This window comes from Chelon labrosus (genome assembly GCF_963514085.1).
Source record: "Chelon labrosus genome assembly, chromosome: 15".
In the NCBI taxonomy this organism is placed as follows: Eukaryota; Metazoa; Chordata; class Actinopteri; order Mugiliformes; family Mugilidae; genus Chelon; species Chelon labrosus.
The window spans coordinates 16,372,798-16,395,385 of NC_140348.1; the positions used below are offsets into that span (position 1 = coordinate 16,372,798).

The window sequence follows — 22,588 nt, forward strand, 5'->3', positions numbered from 1 at the left end:
CTGGGTTATTCTCCATATTTGACACAGATTACACTCGCAGCCGCTGCACGGTGTCATACGTCCCTTTAACAAATTTAACATGTGAGTTCAGTCAGGAGGGATGAGACATTTTGGTGTCTCACGGCGAGAACAAGACAGTCTTTGTCCACGGTTTGCTGAGATCGTTCCACTGGTTTCTAATCTGAGCTGCGTTATTATCTTCACAATGATCTCTGGTCAATTAGCAGCTGAGTGACCCAATAATGAACAGAGGAGAAGGAAAATGGTGTCACTATTTCCAGTCTGCTTCCATAAATGCTCCACCAGATTTGTCACACATCCTTTAGAATGAGCTGTTCTCCGGCAGGGAAGTTGTTCAGCTGTTGGAACAACTTACTTCCTCTTTGCATGTTAAAACATAAATCCTATTCAGGCAGGGAGAGAGAGAGACTTCCTACAGTTTGTGTTTCCACCCTACAATGGTTTCCTAGACGGCAGATCCAGGCTTAAAAACAGGATGGGTGTAATAAATCTTAACAGGTAACAGGAACCACTTCCTCCTTCTTCTTTCCTTTGCTTAGCTGTGGGTAAAAAAACAAAGATGTCTGAAGCAAAAGATGTCAGCAGAGGAGTTTGATTTTCTCATTGCTGTGTATGCAACAGCAGACTAGACAGATACCTATTGCTGATTGTGCAACTGGTTTTATGTGAGTATTTCAAATGGCACTTAACACTTAACACACTGTCGCAAGAGGGGGGATGGGAAAACACAATAGATGATATTTATGAAACAAAACTTGTATAAATTGAACATGAATAGCATTTTTAGATCTGAAAATAGGAGTTCTGATGCAAACTTACACAAAATGAGCACATTCTGGTGCATTCTTTGTATGCATGTTAAACATAATTGCACCTTCTTTGAAAGATCAAACTAATATCTAAATAAATAAAAACTTAATCTAGAGGTATTCTGAGGTTTAAACATTAAAACCACAATTTAAAACACTGACTGATGGGAGGGAGGCAAAGCCCCAAGAGGCACCGTGACCAAGAGGAGGGAGAAGGCGCGACTCACCCCGCCCATACTCAACTCTGATTGGCTGAGACGTCTGCGCGCGGCCTTTTATTGGATCATCCCGGTGTCAGTTTTATCTGCCTGCTCTGAATGCCGCACGGCCAAGGAGGCATGAAAACTGATAACGATAAACGGGATACACTGCCGGTGGATATACGGAAGAAGACGGGGGACGCGCTGTGTTATGGTAAGATTTAAACTAATCAAATGTACCGCATGGGATGTGCACGCGAAAATATGAGGAGGGGAAGAACTTTATAGACGCAAACAAACCTTTGAAAGAAAAGCTCTGATGACTAGAGATGTTTAGAAGTTGAAAATTAAACGGTGGTTGCATTAGGATGCACCACTGCAGTGATGATTGGTATAAAAACTTTTCGTCATCTTTCATCTGCTGCTGTGCTCGTAAAATTTTACATTTGTCACAATTGCAACAGATATGCTGGTAGATATATCCATTGAGTCAGCGTTTGTCTCAGAAGTCAGACATGTGTGGGAAAGGTTCTACTAAAAATGGCACTGTGCGCGTTTTTTTGGAGCTCTCCGGGACATTTTACGCATGGGAATGGATTGCCTTTGGGGCGCAGCTGCCGGTGTAGGTGCGATAATTGGATACGAATCTCGCGATGATCAGACCAATTAGCAGACCTGCAGTGAAGGTTCTTTGTCCACCCAGGACGCTCTCGCACAGACGTACCAGAGAAGAGATTTTGCACGTTCGCCTAAATCTGAGCACCACCCTTATTTTCTTTGCTCACCTCCAATCTTTTGGCCCATCTCCTGTTCAGTCATGTGTAGCAGCTGCATAATTTATAATGATGATGACAGACTGGAATCCTTTAAGTTATGGAAAATTTATACAGCCATTATTGTGTATTAATATGCATGCGAGATGGACTGACCATCCCATTATAGGCATACTTTATCAGCACTTTGCTTGGATGAAAGGGGGCAAAGGTCATTAAAGACAGGGAGTAGAGCTGACAGGTGCTGCTTATTCCCCACTACTTAACATAACCATTTCTGGATTTTAAATTTAAAAAACTTTATCAGCATTTATACAGCAATAGCAATTTAGCAGACAGGCAGCAATGTGACTAAATCTAAAATAATCCACTCTCCATCTTTCATCATTGTTCAGCTGAATTAGCGCCTCGCCTCCAAAGATCACTTCCCAGTCAGACAGTAGTGAGCAGTCTGTTTCCTGGTTTTTGTGGTGGCTACAGCTGCTCATGCAAGCATTTTTTCTTCTGTTTTTTTCTCTTTTTGAGTTTCAGCTGCAAGACACGCGAAAGGCTCACTTCCTTTGTACGAGAGGGCTTTCTTCAGAACAATCTGTTCCTTTTGCTTTAAAGAAATCTATAAAATGTTTAACGTTTCAGGTTCAAATGAAAGTGTAAAATGGAGTGTATGAAACAGGGAGTTGAGTTTAGCTGTGTTAAATAAGTCACACTGGTTTCACGACCTTCTGTTTTAAATACTGCAACTAAATGGATTGTCTCAGAAAGTCCCAACCAATGACCCCAGTCATTTGTACTTCGAGTAAAGATTACATTAATGTTATTTACTCTGTCCCTAGAGTGTTAACAGTGTGAAAAGAGACTACACTCCTAGTAAACAATAACACACACTGTCTCTTCAAGCTGTTTAATGGGCCATCACTGCAAAGAGGGAACCATGCCGTTACAACTGGATATTTTAATGGAGTTCAGTGTTATATTGTAGACACTAGGTGGCACCATTGTATCATCACTTTCTTAGTCTTGTGAATAAAGTGGTAATGAAGGTGTAATGCACTGAAAGCAAGTGTTGAAATATAAACCTCCAGTGTTTGTACGTTATAGTAAAATTACATAAAGAAATGACATATTCTTACTTTAAATAATGCATTTCTGTTTTATTCTTATTCCTGTAATCTTATATAACTCTAAAACCCCATTACCTTAAATGGAGTACACTTAACATTTGTTTCAGATAAGATGAATACCATTAATTGGAAGTTAATTAAAACACATGACAAGATAAATTCTTGTAAAATTCTTAAAAACACAATCTGTTAGTGGCAGCACAGTGGCGAGGTGGTTAGCATTGAAAAAGGTCCCAGGTTCAAATCCATGGGCCGTGGGCCGACTGGGCCTTTCTGTGTGGAGTTTGCATGTTCTCCCTGTGACTGCGTGGGTTCTCTCCGCGTTCTCTGGCTTCCACTCCGGCTTCTTCCCACTGTCCTAGACATGCTTGTTAGATTCATTGGTGATTCAAAACTGGCCATAGTTGTGCATGTGAGTGTGAATGGTTGTCTGTCTCTCTGTGTTGGCCCTGCGATAGACTTGTGACCTAGACACTCGCTCGATGACAGCTGGGATAGGCTCCAGCCCCCCCCCCCCCCCCCCCGCACACACACACACACACACACAGGAACAAGTGGTTACAATCTGTTAGTCGATCGGTGTGAGTCGATCGGTTTCTGAAAGCTTTTCCAGATGTTAGTTAATGTTTCGTGCACAAAATTACTTCCATGTAAATCGTGAATTTTAAATGGGACTGGATTGGATTGTGGTTTACTTAATTACAAGTCAAGAATTCATAAGGCAGCAAGCTTCTCTTAGTTGGATTGTTTTTGCATCAGTCAAGTATGCAGACACGCAATGAATTTTGCTCTGATTACACATTGCTGTTAGTATACTTACATGGGGATGTAGGGATATAGGGATCTGCAGTGACATTACCTGCCTGTTTCCTGATTCGAGACGTGTATAAGTCCTGGTTGGAGGGCATTAATTCTACTGTAGTCCACACAGTCTGTTGCAGCCTGTTCCTGTCCTGGTTGGTGGCTGATCCGAACTGACGGTGATGAATGTGCAGAGTCTGGATTATTGTTGTGTAGAAATGGCTCAGCAGCTCCTGAGGCAGGTTGAGCTTCCTGAGCTGGTGCAGGAAGTGCATTCTCTGCTGGGCCTTTGTAATGATATATAGTATCTACGTTGGGTGTTTTAAGAAGATGGTGGATGAATGTTTCCACTGTAGACAGTGTTGTTTGATGGCGATGCTGGGCTCATCCCAAAGTCCACTGTCCTCTCCACAGTCTTCAGCGTGTCAAGCTCAAGCTTGTTGTGAATACCCTAAAGGGACAGACCACAGTGTCGACTGCATATTTCACCTGTTTCACGGTTTCACGGTTTCACCTGACGTTTGTGCAGAGGGTGAGTAGTGAGGGAAGCATGCATCCATGTGGAGAGCCACACTTATTGTCTGGGTGCTGGATGTGATTTTTCCCAGCCTCACGGCAACGATCAGCCTGTACACCCACACACAGGTCTCTCCACTCAGTAGCTTTGTGTCATTTGTCAGTCTGTTTGACTATTGGGAATTCAAGGATGGGACTTTGGCCACATCTCCTCTTTTGGGGCCGCTGGCACCGTCCCCCTCTCCCTCTCTTCCTCAGAGGGAGAGGGAGTCATTTACATCCAACCCAAGCTTTCACCAAGGTTTAATACTTGACCTGAAAAGCAAGTAATAACTCACTATCTAAGAAAGGACTCATTCATTCCCACGCCTTTAACAAAGCTGACGCTGTTGAACAGTTTACTTTCACTTTCAGTTTGACAAACATGTGCTGTTAGGATTGGAATGGAAATGGAATCACAAGGCAGTGTGGCAAGAGCCTGAATGGATGCCAGCAGGTTTTTCCTATTGAAAACAAGACAGGTTAGAGCCTGCTTTAGCCATTCACCTAACATTAAACAGATCTAGGTGTGTGCAAGACTAAAATAAAGTGTTTGTGTCCCTCATGGCTCCTAGTGGGATCTGCTTTGTCTCAGATGATTGCGAAACATTTACAAGCTATCGTAAAACACTTGCTTTCAGACATCAAAGCCTTGATCAAGAGGATGTTTCCGCGTCTCTTGTGCAACGCCAAATGATAAACCATAAATTTGTGAAACACCATAATCTGTTCTCTTTTCCAAAATGCCTCCAGTGAGTGTTCTTCCATTAAGAGATCACCTCTGATTTAACAGCAGAGCAGCGTTAGGAAAAAACAACAACACAAAATTAGCTCCGGTTATTTGTGCAGATACTTTTGCATGAGACTTGTTTACAACGTGCTGACTCACATCCTGTAGTTTATTAACTAAAGCTGAGCCTGTGGGTCAAGAGACCTCTAATATCCTGCCAACAAGGTCGTCATACTTTCCCTTCCTTTTTTTAAAGATTATCAGAAGCAGCATTCAGAAACCGACACAGTATTGTTCTGACATATTTATTTAGAATTATAAAAATCCCCATTTTCATTAAAAAATAAATAACCAACGAAGTCATTTGCATTTGCTAGCTGCATAGACAGAACTACACATAAAATATATACTGACCATTTAACTATAAAGCCTCCAGGGCTTAGTGTTTGAATATTACATCAGTCATTCGTACAAAAAAACATGAAGCCTCCAGCTGCTGCTGGCCTGGAAGCAGTTTGAATTTACATCTCAGACAACAATGAAAGGGAGCTTAATGTTGTCAAATATTTACAGAAAGAAAGGTGGTTGCATGCTGGTGACTTTTAGTGACATTAAGAGTCCACAGAGCGGCAACAATCAGAGTGTTCACACCACACACACACATAGATCTCTCCACTCAGTAGCTTTTTTGTAATTTATCAGTCTGTTTGACTATTGGGAACCTGAGGATTCGACATTTTGGCTGTGGTTACGTCTCCTCTTTTGAAGCCGCTGACGCCGACCCCCTCTCGCTCTCTTCCTCTTCAGACACAAGTTCACATCACGACCCTCGCGATTAGCTCTAGAAAACACATGAAGGAGCACAAGATTCGGTTTAGATGAAGGTAGAAGATGGAAACTCTTTCAGACTTCCCTGCAGGTCTGAGTTGATTTCTCATTCTCTTGAAACACAAACAATTATGTTACCTCCTGGGTAAAGGTTTCAGTATGATGCATAGTGGCAAAATATACTTTTATGGAATAATCAGGTTTACATATTCGTTAACTGGCACCATGTAACCATATAACATGAATTCCCTGTCTGTAAGTAAGCTGCAGTAAAGATAAAGAAACTATACAGCCAGGTGCTTTGTCGGAACAAGAATGGGCTTGGCAACAAATAAGATATCGTTGGCTCTGTCGTCATTTATGGGAAATATGAAGATGGGTGGATCCTCTTAGCCAGTTTAGATCCTGTGTTGTTTTGTATAAAGAATATATTGCTGTTGTGATGTGCAAAGGTCATTGCAGAGTATAGTTTTCAACATGATCTTCAGAGCCTTTCAGATTTCAGGTTTTCAGGACACAGCACACTGTGCATGCCGTTAATTAATGTGCCGCCATGAATTTACTAACTGGTAAATACTAAAGGGTCTCACCTGTTCCAGCAGCGAATCAGCTGTGTGCCCATCGGTGCCTCTGGATTCAGACACACTTGTCTGTTGTTGCTCAGTGTCACTCTGAAAAACATGTTGTAAAACCACACATTTAGTCAAACTCCTCCGCGAGCGGGCATGGTTCACCGTGTATCTGCAGCATCTTGTACTCACATGACTGTGATCTTTTCGCAGTGGGGGCTTTTTGGGTGAACTGTGAGCTCTTTCAGTTTTCCTCTTACACCTGGTTGCGTCTGCGGACACATACATCTCCCCGGGACAAATGTACTGTCTGATTCACTGACTGCACACAGACACAGTAACAAGATTACAGGTTAATTCAATACAATGCAACAAACAGCAATCCTTACTTTTACCGGATTTAGGCATAGATTTATATCAAAAGATTCTTACCTGTGATAAGTACACAGCAGAGGCTCAGGAGGGCAAACCAGCAGACGGACTGGGGATTCATATTGGCAGCTAGCTGAATGCTGAGAGAGCATTAGACCCACTCACTTTTATACACTCATGCTCCTCCCCCGCTCAGTCACTGGGCTTTCCGAATCAGGAAATCCCCACTGCCGCTGCTCTCTCCTTCGAAAACATCAGGGCACAGGACTCAGGATCCAAGGATCAGGGACAACATTTTTGTGTTTGTCAGAGAAAACACCACAGGACGTAGTGATTAATAACTTTCCATTTCCTTTCTTAATTTTTTCCTTTTTTTTCTGTTTCTTTTTTACTGTGCACTTGACAACAAATCCACCATAAGCTCTGCTGAGTCTTTTCTTAATATAAATTAATTAAAGGGATTCCCAAGTTGTGTTTCCTTTCTATCATTATTCATAGGTTGGCCCCAGTAGATGGAGTTGTCCTTGAATAAGCGAAGTCAGTGTCTCTGGGCTTTGCCACAACATGACACCATTATCAGTCCTTTGGCTCTGTGTCAATAAAGCCATGTGATTTCTTGTAATTCCCTTTCTCAGGCGAGTCTGGCTGGTAAACCGCAAGTCCTCTCTAACTGGACAAAATAAAAGTATGCATGGAGTATTACACTAATGTGCTCACCTCGTAATATTGTTTGTAATATACGTGCACCGATAAGCCATAACATTATGACCACCTGGTTAAATATCAATGATTAACTCTTTATCGTGACACCTATCAGTGGGTTGTAAACATTAGGCAGCAGTTCAAACATTTAACCCTCAAAGCTGATATGTTAGAGGCGGTAAAAAAGAGAAAGTGGAAGGATTTGAGCAACTTTAACAAGGACCAAATGGTGATGACTATACATCTGTGTCAGAGCATCTGCAGAACTGCAGCTCTTGTTGGGTGGTCCCGGTCTGCAGTGGCCAGTACATATCAAAAGTGGTCCAAGAAAGAAAAAGAGGTGAACTGCTGTTAGGGTGCATTTTGCTTAGCTGGAGTTTTCCTTTAATATGGGCACCATTCATTTTATAGTCATATATGCACACGGCTAATGCAAACCTCGTGATGTGTTCTCATGTTTTTCTGCTGCAGCTGGGCTCTAGACAGAATGGGTGAGCGCCAGACCTACGTGAAGCTCAGTGAAGAGAAACTCATACCAAAGTAAGCCCTTCTTAAGTCCTTATGAACAATAAGTAAAACAGCACAGTGATTATGTGTATCACATTTCATCAGTGCATGCTTTGTCCAGGAGTTGTTTGCGCTAACTCACCCTTTGTGGTGTTGTGTTCATATTCAGGTCTGACATCCTGTCACTGCTGAGGACCTACAACTGTTACCATGAAGGGAAAAACTTTCAGCTGAGGACTCGAGAGGTAAGGAAAGCTGACAGATCACGTGGGAAGAGACCGGGTTCTCGGAAATGAAAAGTTAAGTAAGTGGGGTCGTTGAAAAGTGGCGTGCAGGATCGCAGGATACTTATCACTGTAAAGCTGCTCACACTCATCCCAAAACTGGAAGCAGTTACTGAAAACCAGCGCTTTAATTTAAAGATAATTAGGACACAAAAACCTGAGGCCACACTGGTTTTATTGTGGAAGCAGCTCTTAGCACAGACCTGAGATTCCTGGTTTATTTTCCAACATGGCAAATGGCTGGTAAACCACAAAAAGCCCCTGTTTCCCTCAGAACGAAGACGGAAAGGAAAAGAGAGGCTCAAATTTCAGTCATAAAACTCTGCTTGCATTTCTTCAGTAAGCGTTTTTTCTGTTGTGTCTGTGAAGCTGTTTGCAAGGGTTTGGTTATTTGTTTGGTAATCATTCTATGGGTTTTATGGTCTGGACTTCCCCTTTGCATTCACCAGCAGATTCTTGAGAGAAAGGCATTGTGTGTGTAAGAGCAGGGAAGGGTGGTCCCTCTTTTTGGTCCCCCCTGAGTAACTGCCCTCCAAGTCACTGCATCATCACTTTCTGGGAAAATCCCAGTGCAGCTATGCACTTAATGAAGATACAGAGTGACCAGTGATATCATAACACAGAGTCAATATTTACCAAAAACAAACTGTTGGAACTCTTAAATGTCTAAGCCTTCATATTTGATTGAAAGATAATGAACCAGACTCACTCATTTCCATTTCTAAGTTTACAGAGAATGACTCAATACAGTGATGCATTACACCACTTTGCAGGAAGCCTTCAGGAACGTTAAAGTGGAATGTGTGTCATCTGTCCACTTTGCTGGAAACGAGAAACGAAACCAAAATGTGTGCTTACTCAGTTCGTCCAGAACGATATTTTCTTAACTGTAGATGGAGGCTACTGGAGTGAAAATGGACATGTCTCTACTCTGTGTATGTGTGTGCTTTTTGTGTTTGGCAAAATAAATAAATAAATAAAATAAAAAATGTGAAAGACAGGCAAGAAAAGCAGTTTGAGCTAGAACAGGACGATCACTCTGTTCTATAGTTTTTATATGATGCTTTGCCTGCAGTTACTTGTATTTTGCCATAGATGTATAGATTTGCAGTTTGGTCTGATTGTAAGTGTAGGAATGTAATAATAATAGTAATTTTCACCAATAATGTTAATGGTAAGCTCACAAAAAAGAAAGCACCACTATATTTAGTGCCACAGGAACACTTGATAAGGATGCTGGGTGGAGATTAATTCCTCAGTCCTACCGTGCCAACCTCTGTGGTATTGGTCACCACCAGCAGCAGGCTGCTCAGACTAGTGTGATTGAAATGCACATTTTGCTGCCAAAAGAAAAATAAAAGGTGGATTTTATACGTCAATACAATCTGAGCTTCTGACAGATGGAATTGGATGTATAAACGCCCGGCAGAAGCAAGTTTATTCTTGTTGCTCTGTTCAGATTGCAGCTGTGAGAGTAAACATATGTGCAGGAATGTAATCACAACTAAATATTTCTGCTTGTAGAAGCCTGAATGTGGTTCTGCACTGCTGAAGTTAAGTCCCCCATTATTAAACAGTATTTCTTTCTTGCTCCAGGGTCATGATAATGGCTCAGATCTTTTGAGAGGCCTGTAACTAGTTTTAATTTTACTGAAGACGACGACTAGCTGTGATGGACTCAATCTGAAGGCTCAATTGTAACAAACTGTTTTACTGTCAAACTGTGACTGCGTGTGACAGGTCACCTGTAGGCTACACAGTGTCACTTTCTATCAGATGAAGTGACTGCTGTTAATGTGTGCAACTCTCACTTTAGAGACTCTTACATGGATCCTGCTGCTTTATGAAGGTTCTGGTATGAAATAAACTCTGATGAAAAAACAACAAAAAAAACCAAAACTAACTAGTTAAACTAGTTTTCTCAAAACCCAGATTCTTGACTGATTCATGACTCAACCGTTACAAAATCTGCATTCATTGTAATATGGTCGTATTTTATCTATGTTTATCTGATGTCAGTATGGTCTGTTTGCACTCCTCCAACGCTCTCCCGAATTCCTGCTTTTTATTTATTCTTGCAAATCACTTCATCTCGTTCCCACACAGCTTCCGTGCTCTCTGTGAGGTTCATGGACTAAAGTTGGTGCTGGAATCTAGAAGAGCCTGATGTTCTGTCTGATGTCCCGTGTGTCTTTTAAAAGCTACATGTTTTCACAAAGAGGAAGCTTTGAGGCCTCTTTTTATTTTGTTGAACATTTGTTTGGACAGTGTCAGAACCTCAGACGGTGACTCACACTAAAAGAATTAGGGCAACTGTACCATGGCTGCGTCTGGTAGCTTTGTGTGTATGTGACCACGGTGTCATGCTATTGGCGGCTGGAAAACAACACCTCTCATGATGGCTTGTATGATTAAACTGCGGTGCATTCGCCATCAACGCGAGACTGAACTGATTTTCTCTGGGTGTGGCCACATTCACATTAATATCTCTGCCTACATCCCTGCTTACTGAACCTTACGAGAACGGGGACCCCTTCCGAGAATGAAAGTTTCTTGACAGTAGTTGACGCAACAATCTTACCGCAAAGTCCTGATTGTCATCCACCCCTGACCCTGACTCATTAGACATTTGATGGATGTGAGGGAGAAGACATTACTCAGCAGTGACATTCTTCACTTGCTAGCTGGCTGACATCTGGATATGTCTAGAGAATACTGTAACAGTGTGAATGAGAACAGATGTAGCCAAGCCATAGAATAGCACCATTATTCCCAGGTTGATCATATATATCTAATGTAAACAGGCTCCGTGTGAAAAGTAGGTGTGACGAGGTGACTGGGTGGTTCGGAGAGATTTGTGTGTTGTTTTAAGATCATGACCACACTGCACAGGTGTAGTCAGGTGATGTTTGGGAGGACATGTCAGGTGGTTCCACTCACTTGGAAAACAAGCACTGGCATGCCCGCTGCAGTATAACTGTATTAGATCTGTAAAAGAAGATTACACTGGAGGTACTTTCTACTTTCTCTTGTCGGAATGGAAAGTCATGTGTCGGCGCTGATTCACTGTCACACTCAAGAGCACTTCAGCTCTTCAGCTTTATAGATTTACGTAAACAGTGCTGTAAGCTTTGGTAATCTGATCATTTTAACCTCAGACCCCCAGGTGGCATTAAAACTAAATATTTGTTCGGATTATATAGTCAAAAGACATTAGTCTGATCTGTGTCTAACACTTGACTCAGTAAAACACGTGGGCTGGCAGAATGTACAGTAGGCTATATGATGTTTTTGGTCCCAATATTAATCCATATGCCTGGTTAGCACTGATGCCTCACAGCGAGAAGGTCACCGGTTCGAATCCATGAGCCGGCTGGGCCTTTCTATGTGGAGTTTGCATGTTCTCCCTGTGTCTGCGTGGGTTCTCTCCGGGTACTCCAGCTTCCTCCCACCGTCCAAAGACATGCTCATTAGGTTAATTGGTGATTCTAAATTGGCCGTAGGTGTGAGTGTGAGTGTGAATGATTGTCTGTCTCTGTGTTGGCCCTGCGATGGACTGGCGACCTGTCCAGGGTGTACCCCCGCCTCTCGCCCGATGACAGCTGGGATAGTCTCCAGACCCCTAACAGGACTAAGCGGGTATAGAAGATGAATGAATGTGCCTCTAGCGCACTCTAGTGGTTATAACATGTACTGCAGTTTAAACGGTCTTCATTGTAGCACCCATATCTACCACTAGATGGCAGTGTAAAGCTGCAAAAAGCGCTGGTGTTGTTGCTGTGATGGAAGATGTATGCAGATCCTTCAGTTGAGTAAAAGCACAATTAATTACTGAATTTTGCAAGTCCTGCATTTATCACCCAAATTTGCTAATGAAAAAAGGACTCAGTAAACTATTATGTAATTACTACTGATATTTTACATGTAAGTAGCATTTTTCTGCAGCATTGCGTTGTAGCAAGTCAAAGGAAGTCATTTTTACAGCCCTCTCCTGATGCTGATCTAATAACTGAGGTGGGCAAAGTAATCTTATCAGCTGCATAGCTAATAGTTCCAATTCCTTCTCAAAGGAGAAGTCTAAAAAAGTAACTTTTCTTTACTTTACTTTAAATAAAAGTAGGCTACAATGTATTGGAATCAAAACATATTTGAATTGCCAAAGGTAAATATGCTTATCGTGGAAATGCTGGATTTCATGTGTTCTTCTTATTCTTCTTAATTAGAAATCTAAATTTACTGGGTGAATATGACATTAAAAAAGCCTAGCAAAAAGTAGCAGGGAATAATAAACTAGATTAAAGAACTAATGCATTCTAATGTAATATATAAAATGGGATTGTCAGAATAATAGGAGCATGTGTCTGTACACCACGACACAATTCATCAGTACTACAAACCAAAGCCTCCATAATGAAAACACAGCTGAATCAACAGCTTCCTCAGTTATGTGAAACAAGATAAGGGCTGTTACTACTGACACTGTAGTCTAATGAACTGGCAAGTGAGGGTATGTAGTTGATTAAAGTGTAAAATGTTTCTGTCTGAAATGTAGTACAGTTCAAGAATGTAGTTGCAATTTAAAATACTCGAGTACCACTTCCCTGTAGACGACCACTCACACTCTTAGATGCAATCCTGACATTTCAGCTACAGTAGCCTATGTCTGAAACTGTTAGTCTGTTCAATTCATTATTAAGTCTCAAACATAACTGAAAATTATCTATCACAAGTTCCTAGATGATATCTTCAGATTAAACCTTTAGTTTTGAATGACCAACTGTGAATAACCCAAAGAGGTTTAACAATAAAACTGATGTGGTTATGTGACCTAAGCTGGTTTTTAGTTGTAATGATCTTCAACAATTATGAGTAACTTCAGCTTTTTCATATTATTTTAGCATTTTATTAAAAACTATATCAGGTACATCTTTACAAAATAATAAACTATGTAAACATGAAGACGTGAGTCCGTAGTGCATGGAAATAAATAGATCTTCACTCTTCTCTTGAGCCATATGGTGAGTTCGTCTTTGTTCAGTCAATGGAAACAGTGCATTTCCTCCTGAGAGTCCTCAAACCTTGTTCGGTTACTCCACCAAGTACCTACAGGGCTTCAACAACAATAGCAACAAAGTCTCTTTAAGTCCTTATCTGTCCAAACAACCAGTCCATGGGGTCTTTCCCCCTGCAGTCCCGTTCTCTGCTCATTTTCAGAGAAAAATCATCTGAGCTGTTTAGATTCAGACTGGAAGGTCTGGAAGTCCTTAGTGCGCGGGGAGACCCGCGAGGAGCTGAGGCTGAGACTGAGAGCTTCATCTGAGCCTTTGAGAACTGCCGCATCCTGGGGGACCTCTGGAGCCTGACGGGGCCGTAGCTCGGGGTCTCAACCGGGCGAGCGAGAGCCTGGATGCTGGTCATGTAGTCATCTAGAGACTGGGAGCCCTGGGTGGACTGGGAGGGTGAGGAGTAGCCAGGCAAGTCCTCCAGCGTCTCAGTAATGGTCGGTAGGAGAGGCAAAGACAGTAGCAACCGGCTCTGTTTCATGCTGCAGCGGGAGAGGGAAAGAAAATAATTAGTTAACTCTATGTTAACTTCCTAGATAGTGACACTTTTAGTTTTACTTGTGACTTTGTTGTTATTATACATGCTTGTATTTTATCCTTTAGTCTTTCGTTGTTTTAATCCTAATGTTGCTGTATATTTTTTATAAAACTTGTTTAAATGGCTGAAGTTACAAAGCTCATAAAGATTAAGAAAAAAAATAACCACTCTCACCTTTGTAGCTTTAGTTGTAGGTCTGTGGCGCAGAGAAAGTCAGAGTGATGTCTTGTCCGTGCAGCTGAGTATGAGTGGACCGGAGCTTGTGTCCAGGTTTTATAGGCTCACTGAGGCAGAGCGATTAACCACTTCTTCCAAAAATAGCTCTGCTGACCTTACTCGCATCTGTGTGAATTTTGTGTGTGTGTGTGTGTGTGTGTGTGTGCATGCGAGGGTGTGTTCATGCCTGTTCAGGAAACTCAGGAGTGGCGGGTTGGTGAGGTTCACTTGTGCAGCTGTGGCGAATGTTTATATTCCAGAAACAATGAAGCACTGTGAGCACATTTGGGATTGTTATTAGTCTAAAAAAAAAAAAAAAAAAATTAAAACAACCGCCAGTATCATTCTTTCAGTAACTTGCTCATTTATCACAGTCAAGCATCTTCTCGAAAAATATTCCGTCCGCAGTTGTCCATGCAAATTGAAAAATTAGCCGTGCAAAAACACTACAGGCTTGCGTTTAATGGCCCAGACGGCGTAAAACATTTCTTTAATTCCACAAGCCGTTTGAGTATAAACACCAAACAAATCATGTGGCTCCTTGAGAAAGCTTGAGATCCACACTGTCAGCTGCTTTCATGCAGAGTTAATGAGTGGCCACATGCTGCAAAAGGTCAGGGATTCTTTACAGCAGTTTTGCCTCAAAAACTTTTAACCTGCCAACTATTTTCCAGATCAGTATTCTAGTAACCATTTGATTGTTCCAGATACATACAATATGTTTCTCTGGCCAAATTCAGAACTATTTGGGACCAGTCTTTTTCTTTGGTTGAGTATAACGTCTTGTTCTTTTCTCTTTAAGTCACATTTAATAGTGTTTGTACTTAGGGACTTCTTAACTGGCATCCTACCATGATTCCTGTTTTAATAAAATCACAAATTAAGTTTATCACTTACAGTACAAGCAGACATAGTATTGAGTGATTGAATGTTTTCATCTACAGTATATTTCCAGTATTAGATTGAACAGCAAACCACATAATTACCTGGGTTTAACCAAAACAGGATAGCTACAAACTTTCAAGTGGCGGCATATCAGATGATCAGACATGTGACAATTGAATTATTAACATTATCTGTGTTTCTTTGGTATCAGAATCTTTGTGATGAATAGATTCATAGATTATTTTTTCCATCTGCAGGACCCGTGTTAAAAGATGTGGTTTGCATTACGGGATATGGAATCGGTTATAGTGATGATACAACAAGATGTTTCAGATGAGGCAAACAAAAACACCTACTCATAAAGCGACATGTTCAATTACAACAGTCACAGTTTTGGTGTAATATCTGCTTTACTGGTTTAGTCATAATAGAGACACATAATGTGAAATAATATAATGAAAGAACTTTCATTATATTATTCTCGCTGTCTTAAGTTTATGTTTTATTTTAGCTTTAGAAAAACTGTACAGCACAGTCACCATTTTATTCTAAACCTCAGAGTTTCATTTATTCGAAACCAAAAGCCTCCCCCTGCGTGTACGTGACCTGTGGCATACGTGGCTCAGTTCTCATTATTGCTGCCTTTTCAGACGTGACTTCACTCTTGTCCCGTGGAAAAAAAGAAAAAAGAAAAGGTTGGGTCAGACCTAGAAAACTTTCTCCAGGAGGAGAGTTTCCAACCCTGCATCTGTGAGCGCCTGCTCCTGCACGTACACCTGATACTGAACCGCCGTGGCGGCCGGCCAGCAGGATATCCCCTTTCTGACCAGGACTGCTGATAATGACCGTTATTGTGCATTTCTTTGTGTGTTGTGTGTGTGCAGGAGGACGGTGAGTTCATTCTCGAAGGGCTGCTGAACATCTACTGGGGTCTACGCCGACCAATAAGACTTCAGATGTACGATGACAATGAAAGATTCCGTCTCAACAGGTATGACAACCTGATTCTGACGGACGCACAAAGGCCTTACAAGGCCGAACAAAGATGTGGTCCTTGTATTGTAATGCTTGAAAGTCAAACACCAAGTATTCTAGACCCATGCTATAGTATAATTGCAGTTGTTTGATTGCTAATTAGGAAATTAACATCAGCATAAGGAATAAAATACAAAATAAAGTATTTTTTCAACTTTTCAAATACCCTGATTTGATGCATTTCTTCAGAGACAATAATATATATATATATTTTAACTACCGTCAACATAAAAGAAGCAATTTGAATGTATAGTGGAATTTAGGAAAGTCAATTTTTTTACATTTCTATCCAAAATACTGGGAAAAAAATAAATAATTATGTTTGAACTAAGCTAAACCCTTTGTTTTAGCATCATATTAATCTGACAGACATTAATTTTTACTGATTTATACCCTGTATATACCCCCCATAGGGGCCCCCTTCTATCTACCCTATCACAGATTTCATTAGTTTGGTCTGGCGGGTATAGAGAGCCTTTGTCTGGGACCCCTAGAACCTAGGATCGCCACTGTGTGCCAGAAAGCATAAACCAACAACATTTTGGACCACTTCTTCTAGCTCAGCGTGCATATATTGGCTACATCAAGACGTGGTTGGAATCTCAAGAAGTCGACCTAAAAATGTTGAGGTACATTAAACAAATCTTCTCTCTTCATCTTTGCACAGAAATGACAGATCTTCTGCGGCAAAGCAGTTATCAGTGGAGTCTAACAATAATTCACTCGACAGAGAAACTGGACCAGCGGGTGAGCACAGACACGTGCAGTCATTCTCACACACATACACACACACACGCGCTGGATTAATGAAGATTACACACACACGTTTTCAAACAGATTACAGCTTCGCCTGAGCTTTACTCAGATCTTGTAGTGGAAAGGTTAGCTCACGTGTCCAGCACATATTATCTGGAGATGCCAACCAGATCAGATCAGATCAAATACACTATAAATAAGCAGGGTTAGACAATTTAGTGATGGCTCTGACGGTGGCCCCTCTAAACGGTTTTGTCAGTTGCTGATATCAACAAAGGGGTCCTTTTTCATTACAGATAATCCCTCTGTTAACCCAGGTCATTAATTCTCTGGGTGTGTACATAGAGGATTGTTTAAAACATGTTATTAGTATTGAATGTCAGCATGAAATACTCTTCTACAAAATTGGTCTCAAATATTGGTTAATTCTACAAATGAAGGACAAACAAGGCTTCGGCTTAGAGAGCACAGAGAGGCTTTTCTTGAGCACATGGGGAGCTGGCACTATCTGGTGCATGTGATGTGAAAGGTGTGATTTTGTTTATGTGCGTCCCTAAGGCGGTGACATGGGTGGCCAGGAGGAAGAGGACTCCCCTCAGCTGCTGAGGACCAGGAGTGACGCTTCCTTCATGCGAGTTCAGAGGCGGACAAACACACACACGGCCGGAGACCTGCAGCGCTTGCGCACACACAGGTTCTCCATCAACGGTCACTTCTACAACCACAAGGTACAATAAACAAAGCCCAGGGACAAGAACACGCATTAATGTGTCTTGCTGTTGACACATCTGCAGGTGCAGAGGGGCAGTGGTTTCCTGTGCGGGTGTGCCTGTACTTGCTGAGTTTGACAATCGCCTGCTGATTTCATTAATGTGCCACAGAGAGCAAGGTTACACTGAGTTCCTGCATCTTGCATCTGGATGTGTTGTTGTTGAACAGAGTCCAGCTCCAGATGGAGGGATTTCCTTTATGTTTCAAATGTACTGTCCAAAATGTCCAAGTTGTTCAGGTCCAGGAATCCCTCCTCAATCCTGGAAGTGTTGACAAAGCAGACTCTCCTTGACAGGTCAGATCCTGTCCTAAGATATTGTCGCTCATATATTTCTGCGTGTTTGTTTTCTGTCCTCCAGACGTCTGTATTTACCCCGGCCTATGGTTCAGTCACTAACGTACGAGTGAACAGCTCCATGACGACTGGACAAGTCCTCAACCTGCTGCTGCACAAGTTTAGGGTGAGCAGTAATGAAACCGGCTTCACCTCAAGTGGTGTTTGAGCAAAACCTAAAACCAAAAATAATCTGTATTTGCATCTTTTAAGGTGGAGAATAAATCTGAAGAGTTCTTCCTTTATATGGTGCATGAGTCTGGTGGTAAGTCCTAACTTTTGCCTTGGTTTTGTCTCTACAAATGTGTGTGTGTGTGTTTTAAACAGTTTATCTCTTTATCTGTGACCTTGTAGAGAAGACCCGTCTGAGGGATGGTGAATACCCGCTGGTGACTCGTGTGCTTTACGGACCTTGTGAGAAAATCTCCAAGATCTTCATCACGGAGGCCGACCTGGGAGAGGAAGTCACATACGATGTGAGTCTGGGCCTCGAGCCACTACTCTCTCTCTCTCCCTCCCTCTCTCTCCTTTCATCTTGTATAGTACCCAACATGGACACACAATGACACAATAGGCCAATGATAGTCAGGTTAAATTTAGAAAGCTGAGGGAAAATATCCTGTTTGGGGACTGATGTAACAATAGGCCAACATGACAGACTGCATGTTGTGCACGCTGAGTAATATAAATAAAACAGGATTGTTGCTGGACAAATTTTCTACATGGTCTGTGATTGGAATCATGGATATCACTCTATTTCTGCCTCAACCAAGCGGAGATGAATGGACCTTTGTTGATGTTGCCTGAAGCATTTAAGAGATAACATTTGAAGTAACGTTTCATGTTTCTCTTGGTGAACCACAGAACTAGCTTCAGACACTCACTTTAATGGAACTACTTTGTACTGAAAACAGTTCATTGTGTATTTTATTCAGAATAATTGTTATAGTCAGTGGCGTAGCTGTTTGCAGGTAGTTCTGTGTTTTTTTGGACCGAGAAAAGAGGTTTGAAAGCTGTTTGGATGCCTGTGTATCTGCAATATGAGTCTGGGAAGTGTCTCTCATGTTCATATTGTACTATATTATGTTTTTTTCTTCCCAGGTTGCCCAATACATAAAATTTGAGATTCCCGTTTTAGACAGCTTTGTGGAGAAGCTTAAAGAGGAAGAGGAACGTGAGATAAACAAACTGACCAAAAAGTAAGTCGAGAGTCTCCTTAACTCATCGGACCTAGTTGCAACGCTATCTCTGATCTGTGTCATTATGTGAAGCCAATATGTGTGTCTCCTGTCCGTGTTACAAAATCAAAACAAGCAGTGGATCGTCAATGAGGACAGTGTTTGTATGAAAAGTTCAGAAGCTTGTGTAATCATTTACCTCATATGACTGCGATTTCGGCCTCTTAACCCAAGCGTAGTGTGTGTGTGTTACTCACGCTGTGGGGGGATGAATCTGTTTACACAGTCGCATTATGGAGTCATTATGTAAGTCGTTAATGTGAAGACTTGGTTTAAGGTTAGAGTGGGGTTAGGTTGAGGCTAAACTTTGGTTAGGTTGTTGGGTTAAGTCAATGTGTGTGTTCAGTTTATAATCTGTTTTTAAGACTTGTGTCTCAAGTAGAAACAAATGTGAGACTGAGTGACATTCTTGGTTTGATCTTTCAGTGAGGTTTTCAATTAAAATAAATTCAATTCAAGTCGATGGTGGCATGGAAAAACTCCCTCTCTCTAACGTATGTCAATAATAAAAACAACAAAAAACTGGAGCCGTAAATACCTTACAATGTGTTTGAATTTGTATTTGACTCGCTCAGTCTTTAACCGTGTGTTCTTTCTCGCCTCTGCAGGTACAGCGCTCTGAAGTCAATGATTGTACATCAGCTCGAAGGCAAAGCTCACACCAGCGACAGAGTATGAGTGGTTCTGTACGAATGTGTGTGTGTGTGGGAAGAAGGGGTGTGTGCGACACTAACGGTTGTTGATTTACTATGGGAACATTTCCAAATGCTGTAGTAAATGTGGCTATAAAGGTGAAAGGTGCTTTTAATGCAATGTGCTTCTGCTTTTAAAACTACTGTACATATTTCTCCACTTTGTATGATCTGTTTAGATTCTAGCTACATGTTTTGATATCCGCTTTTAATATATTTCACATTTTGTATAAAGAACTCTGACTGCGTATATGGATATTTATACAGACTGTTTTTGGTAATGTTTTCTCTGACTTGGACCTTCTTATGTAATAAATAATCTGCAGTTTTGCCCTCATAAATAAATTCTTACGGATCTCTCACACCAAACATAATACCCAGCTCGTGCTTCCCATGAAGAAAACTGCCATTTTTATTATTTCCTGTACCTCGACCCACTGAGCAGAGATTAGCATTGTTCATGTGAGGAACCCATTTTGCCAGCTAGTTCCCATGAGCGTGTGTGTGTGTGTGTGGACCTATCAACATTACACAATGGGGGTATCCTGAGAGAGGAGGGCTGTTCCTTTTTCCCACAGTTTTACAAACAGCCAGGCTGTTGTAATGTTTGGTGGAGCAACCTCTACCTTTAAACACTGACCTACAATCAGTTGACCATTGTTGTTATTCGATTTATCAGATCATTTTAATAATAGTGTCCCCTGCCACCACTAACCCCCAGACACACATTCTTTATATACACACCTCATGCTTTTACAACAGCAAATGTAATTTTATAAATTTTGTTCCGGCCTTTGTAATTATGATTAACAGTAGTTGCCTCTTTCTATGACATCAGTCGCAGCGTGGGAAAAATCATGTCAAAAATCATCATCGATCAAGGAGTATTGGTCACATTTAGACACATCAAACGAAAGACAGTCACAGGAATATTGTCAATGGTTAAATTTAAATCCTCCAAACCGTTATTCACAGCAGTTTTAGTGTAGTACTGCAATGTGTGCGCACTGGTGTCATTCATTAATTTCTCAGGAGTAGATGAACAGTGGGTTTCCAAACAGTGCTCAATTTTGAGTCTGGTTTAGTCTGGAAAACTACCGACAATATGCTTCATGTGAGTCATATGCTTCTGATTGTGTGTCTCTCTGGTAAATTAAATTTCAGAGGTTTCCATTCACATGGACCAAACCAGCGCCTGAAAACAGTTTTAGAGAGTAAATAAGTTTCAGTAAACTGTGTTATTTTTATAACACAGGTTTTTTTATATAAAAAATAATTTAAGGACTACAATAAGTCCTTAAATTGTTCCATATAAAGATGTCTAGTTTTAGTTTAACTAGCAAATGTATGAGGCATAACATTATGACCACTGACAGGAGAAGTAAATAACATTGACCATCTTGTGACAATTCAATATTCTGCTGGGAAACTTTTGGACCTGGCATTCATGTAGATGTTATTTAGACATGTACCACCCACCTAGACCAGACCAGGCACCCCCACCCCATAGCAATGATCAATGATCCTTGATGGCAACAGCCATCCCCAGCAGGATGCAGCCTGACACAGGCACACACACAAAAACGGTTTAGGAACATGTTTAGGAACAAAACATGAATAACAGCACAAATTTCCAATCCCAAAGTGATCAGGAGTGTGTGGGTTACACTGGTCCACAGAGGCCCCTCCCCTCAACCCATAGGACCCAAATTCCCCCACTAACAACATTCTGTTCCCAGACATCAGAGGACGCCCTCAGGAGGCCCATGTCCATTCTCTGGTGAGTCACAACTGTTTTGGAGGCGCAAGGGAGACCTACACAATATTAGGAAGGTGGTCATAATGTTATGACTGATCGGTGTATGTATGGCAGGTTTTGTGGATTAGATGAAAATTAGAGAATTAGCCACTGTGGCAGGGATAACCGCTTCTGGTTTGGATATTATTTTAGATATTAATTTGTCTTGTGGTGCCACCTTGTGGTTTGGAGTCATTTTAAGACACTAACAAAGAAATCAGAAGAAAGGAACAAGCACAAATGGGGCCTGCGGGATGTTTTTACGTTAATCAGAATATCATTACTGCTATTTGTCAGTTATCGTGATGTTAGAGGACCTTAAGATTTTGTGCATGATGAAAGTTTTTATGTAATTTATGTAATCTGTTGTGAATAAATTTACTGCTTAGATAACTGATTAGTACTTTCTAAAACTGACTATAACCCCAATCTGGGAGCCAGTATCATGACGGCATGTGTAGACTAAACAAATTAACCATTTTACTCATTTATTATCCAGAAAGTCTCTGGAGACCTTTTTGCTTTTTTCAGTTGGTGCTTCTTGTTCGAAGCGATGTAGCAAATACAAAGTTTTATTGTCATGGAACAAGTTTTACTACATAATTAAAAATATATATTTTCTGTCTTTTTTCACCACCAAGTTTTTCTGTGTGTGCTTTTATTTCTTGATATTGCTTCTTGATTAGGAAACTCTGAAGTGAATCATGTGTTCCCCGTGGTTTCATGACCCCTGGACTCTGCGGATCCTGCGCTCACTCAGCTGTATGTCCTTCACTTCAGGTCTACAAAGGGAGACCCTACACTCAGGCACCTATAGGGGTACTGCATAAACCAAACAAAACAATGTCAAGGTATAGTAAAAGAAGTAGACCATGGAAAAGACAACAACATTTAAGCAGGGCACAGGTGAATACATCAAAAGGAACAATGCAGGTAATGGATCAGGATAAAAACTACAGCAGGAAAGGCCCGTTAGGCAATCAGGGAGGG

The 22,588-nt window shown here is 41.3% G+C and overlaps 2 protein-coding genes across 2 annotated transcripts; one reads left to right on the top strand and one right to left on the bottom strand.

The window, feature by feature from the left end:
• The first annotated feature begins 1,086 nt into the window (after positions 1 to 1,086).
• rassf4a (Ras association domain family member 4a) lies at positions 1,087 to 22,121 on the top strand. The gene is made up of 11 exons (XM_084561775.1): positions 1,087 to 1,244; positions 7,953 to 8,021; positions 8,158 to 8,233; positions 15,859 to 15,965; positions 16,677 to 16,756; positions 17,324 to 17,493; positions 17,896 to 17,997; positions 18,084 to 18,135; positions 18,225 to 18,346; positions 18,972 to 19,069; positions 19,717 to 22,121. The coding sequence occupies exons 2-11, from the start codon at positions 7,969 to 7,971 to the stop codon at positions 19,784 to 19,786; spliced, it is 930 nt and encodes a 309-aa protein (XP_084417901.1). The 5' UTR covers positions 1,087 to 1,244; positions 7,953 to 7,968; the 3' UTR covers positions 19,787 to 22,121.
• On the bottom strand, positions 5,287 to 6,907 carry LOC311500881 (C-X-C motif chemokine 2-like). The gene is made up of 4 exons (XM_084562510.1): positions 6,840 to 6,907; positions 6,600 to 6,729; positions 6,429 to 6,509; positions 5,287 to 5,851 (listed from the first exon to the last, which is right to left on the bottom strand). Exons 1-4 carry the CDS (start codon positions 6,898 to 6,900, stop codon positions 5,722 to 5,724), a joined length of 402 nt encoding a protein of 133 aa, XP_084418636.1. The 5' UTR covers positions 6,901 to 6,907; the 3' UTR covers positions 5,287 to 5,721.
• Positions 22,122 to 22,588: the final 467 nt, after the last annotated feature.

Excerpts from the sequence above, each read along its gene's own strand:
- LOC311500881 (XM_084562510.1), bottom strand. The coding sequence starts at position 6,900 with ATGAATCCCCAGTCCGTCTGCTGGTTTGCCCTCCTGAGCCTCTGCTGT. Across the intron at positions 6,730-6,839 it reads CTGCTGTGTACTTATCACAG|TCAGTGAATCAGACAGTACA; the intron begins GTAAGAATCTTT and ends GTCTGTGTGCAG. Across the intron at positions 5,852-6,428 it reads CTGATTCGCTGCTGGAACAG|AGCTAATCGCGAGGGTCGTG; the intron begins GTGAGACCCTTT and ends TGTGTTTTCTAG.
- rassf4a (XM_084561775.1), top strand. The coding sequence starts at position 7,969 with ATGGGTGAGCGCCAGACCTACGTGAAGCTCAGTGAAGAGAAACTCATA. Across the intron at positions 15,966-16,676 it reads GAAAGATTCCGTCTCAACAG|AAATGACAGATCTTCTGCGG; the intron begins GTATGACAACCT and ends ATCTTTGCACAG. Across the intron at positions 16,757-17,323 it reads CAGAGAAACTGGACCAGCGG|GCGGTGACATGGGTGGCCAG; the intron begins GTGAGCACAGAC and ends TGCGTCCCTAAG.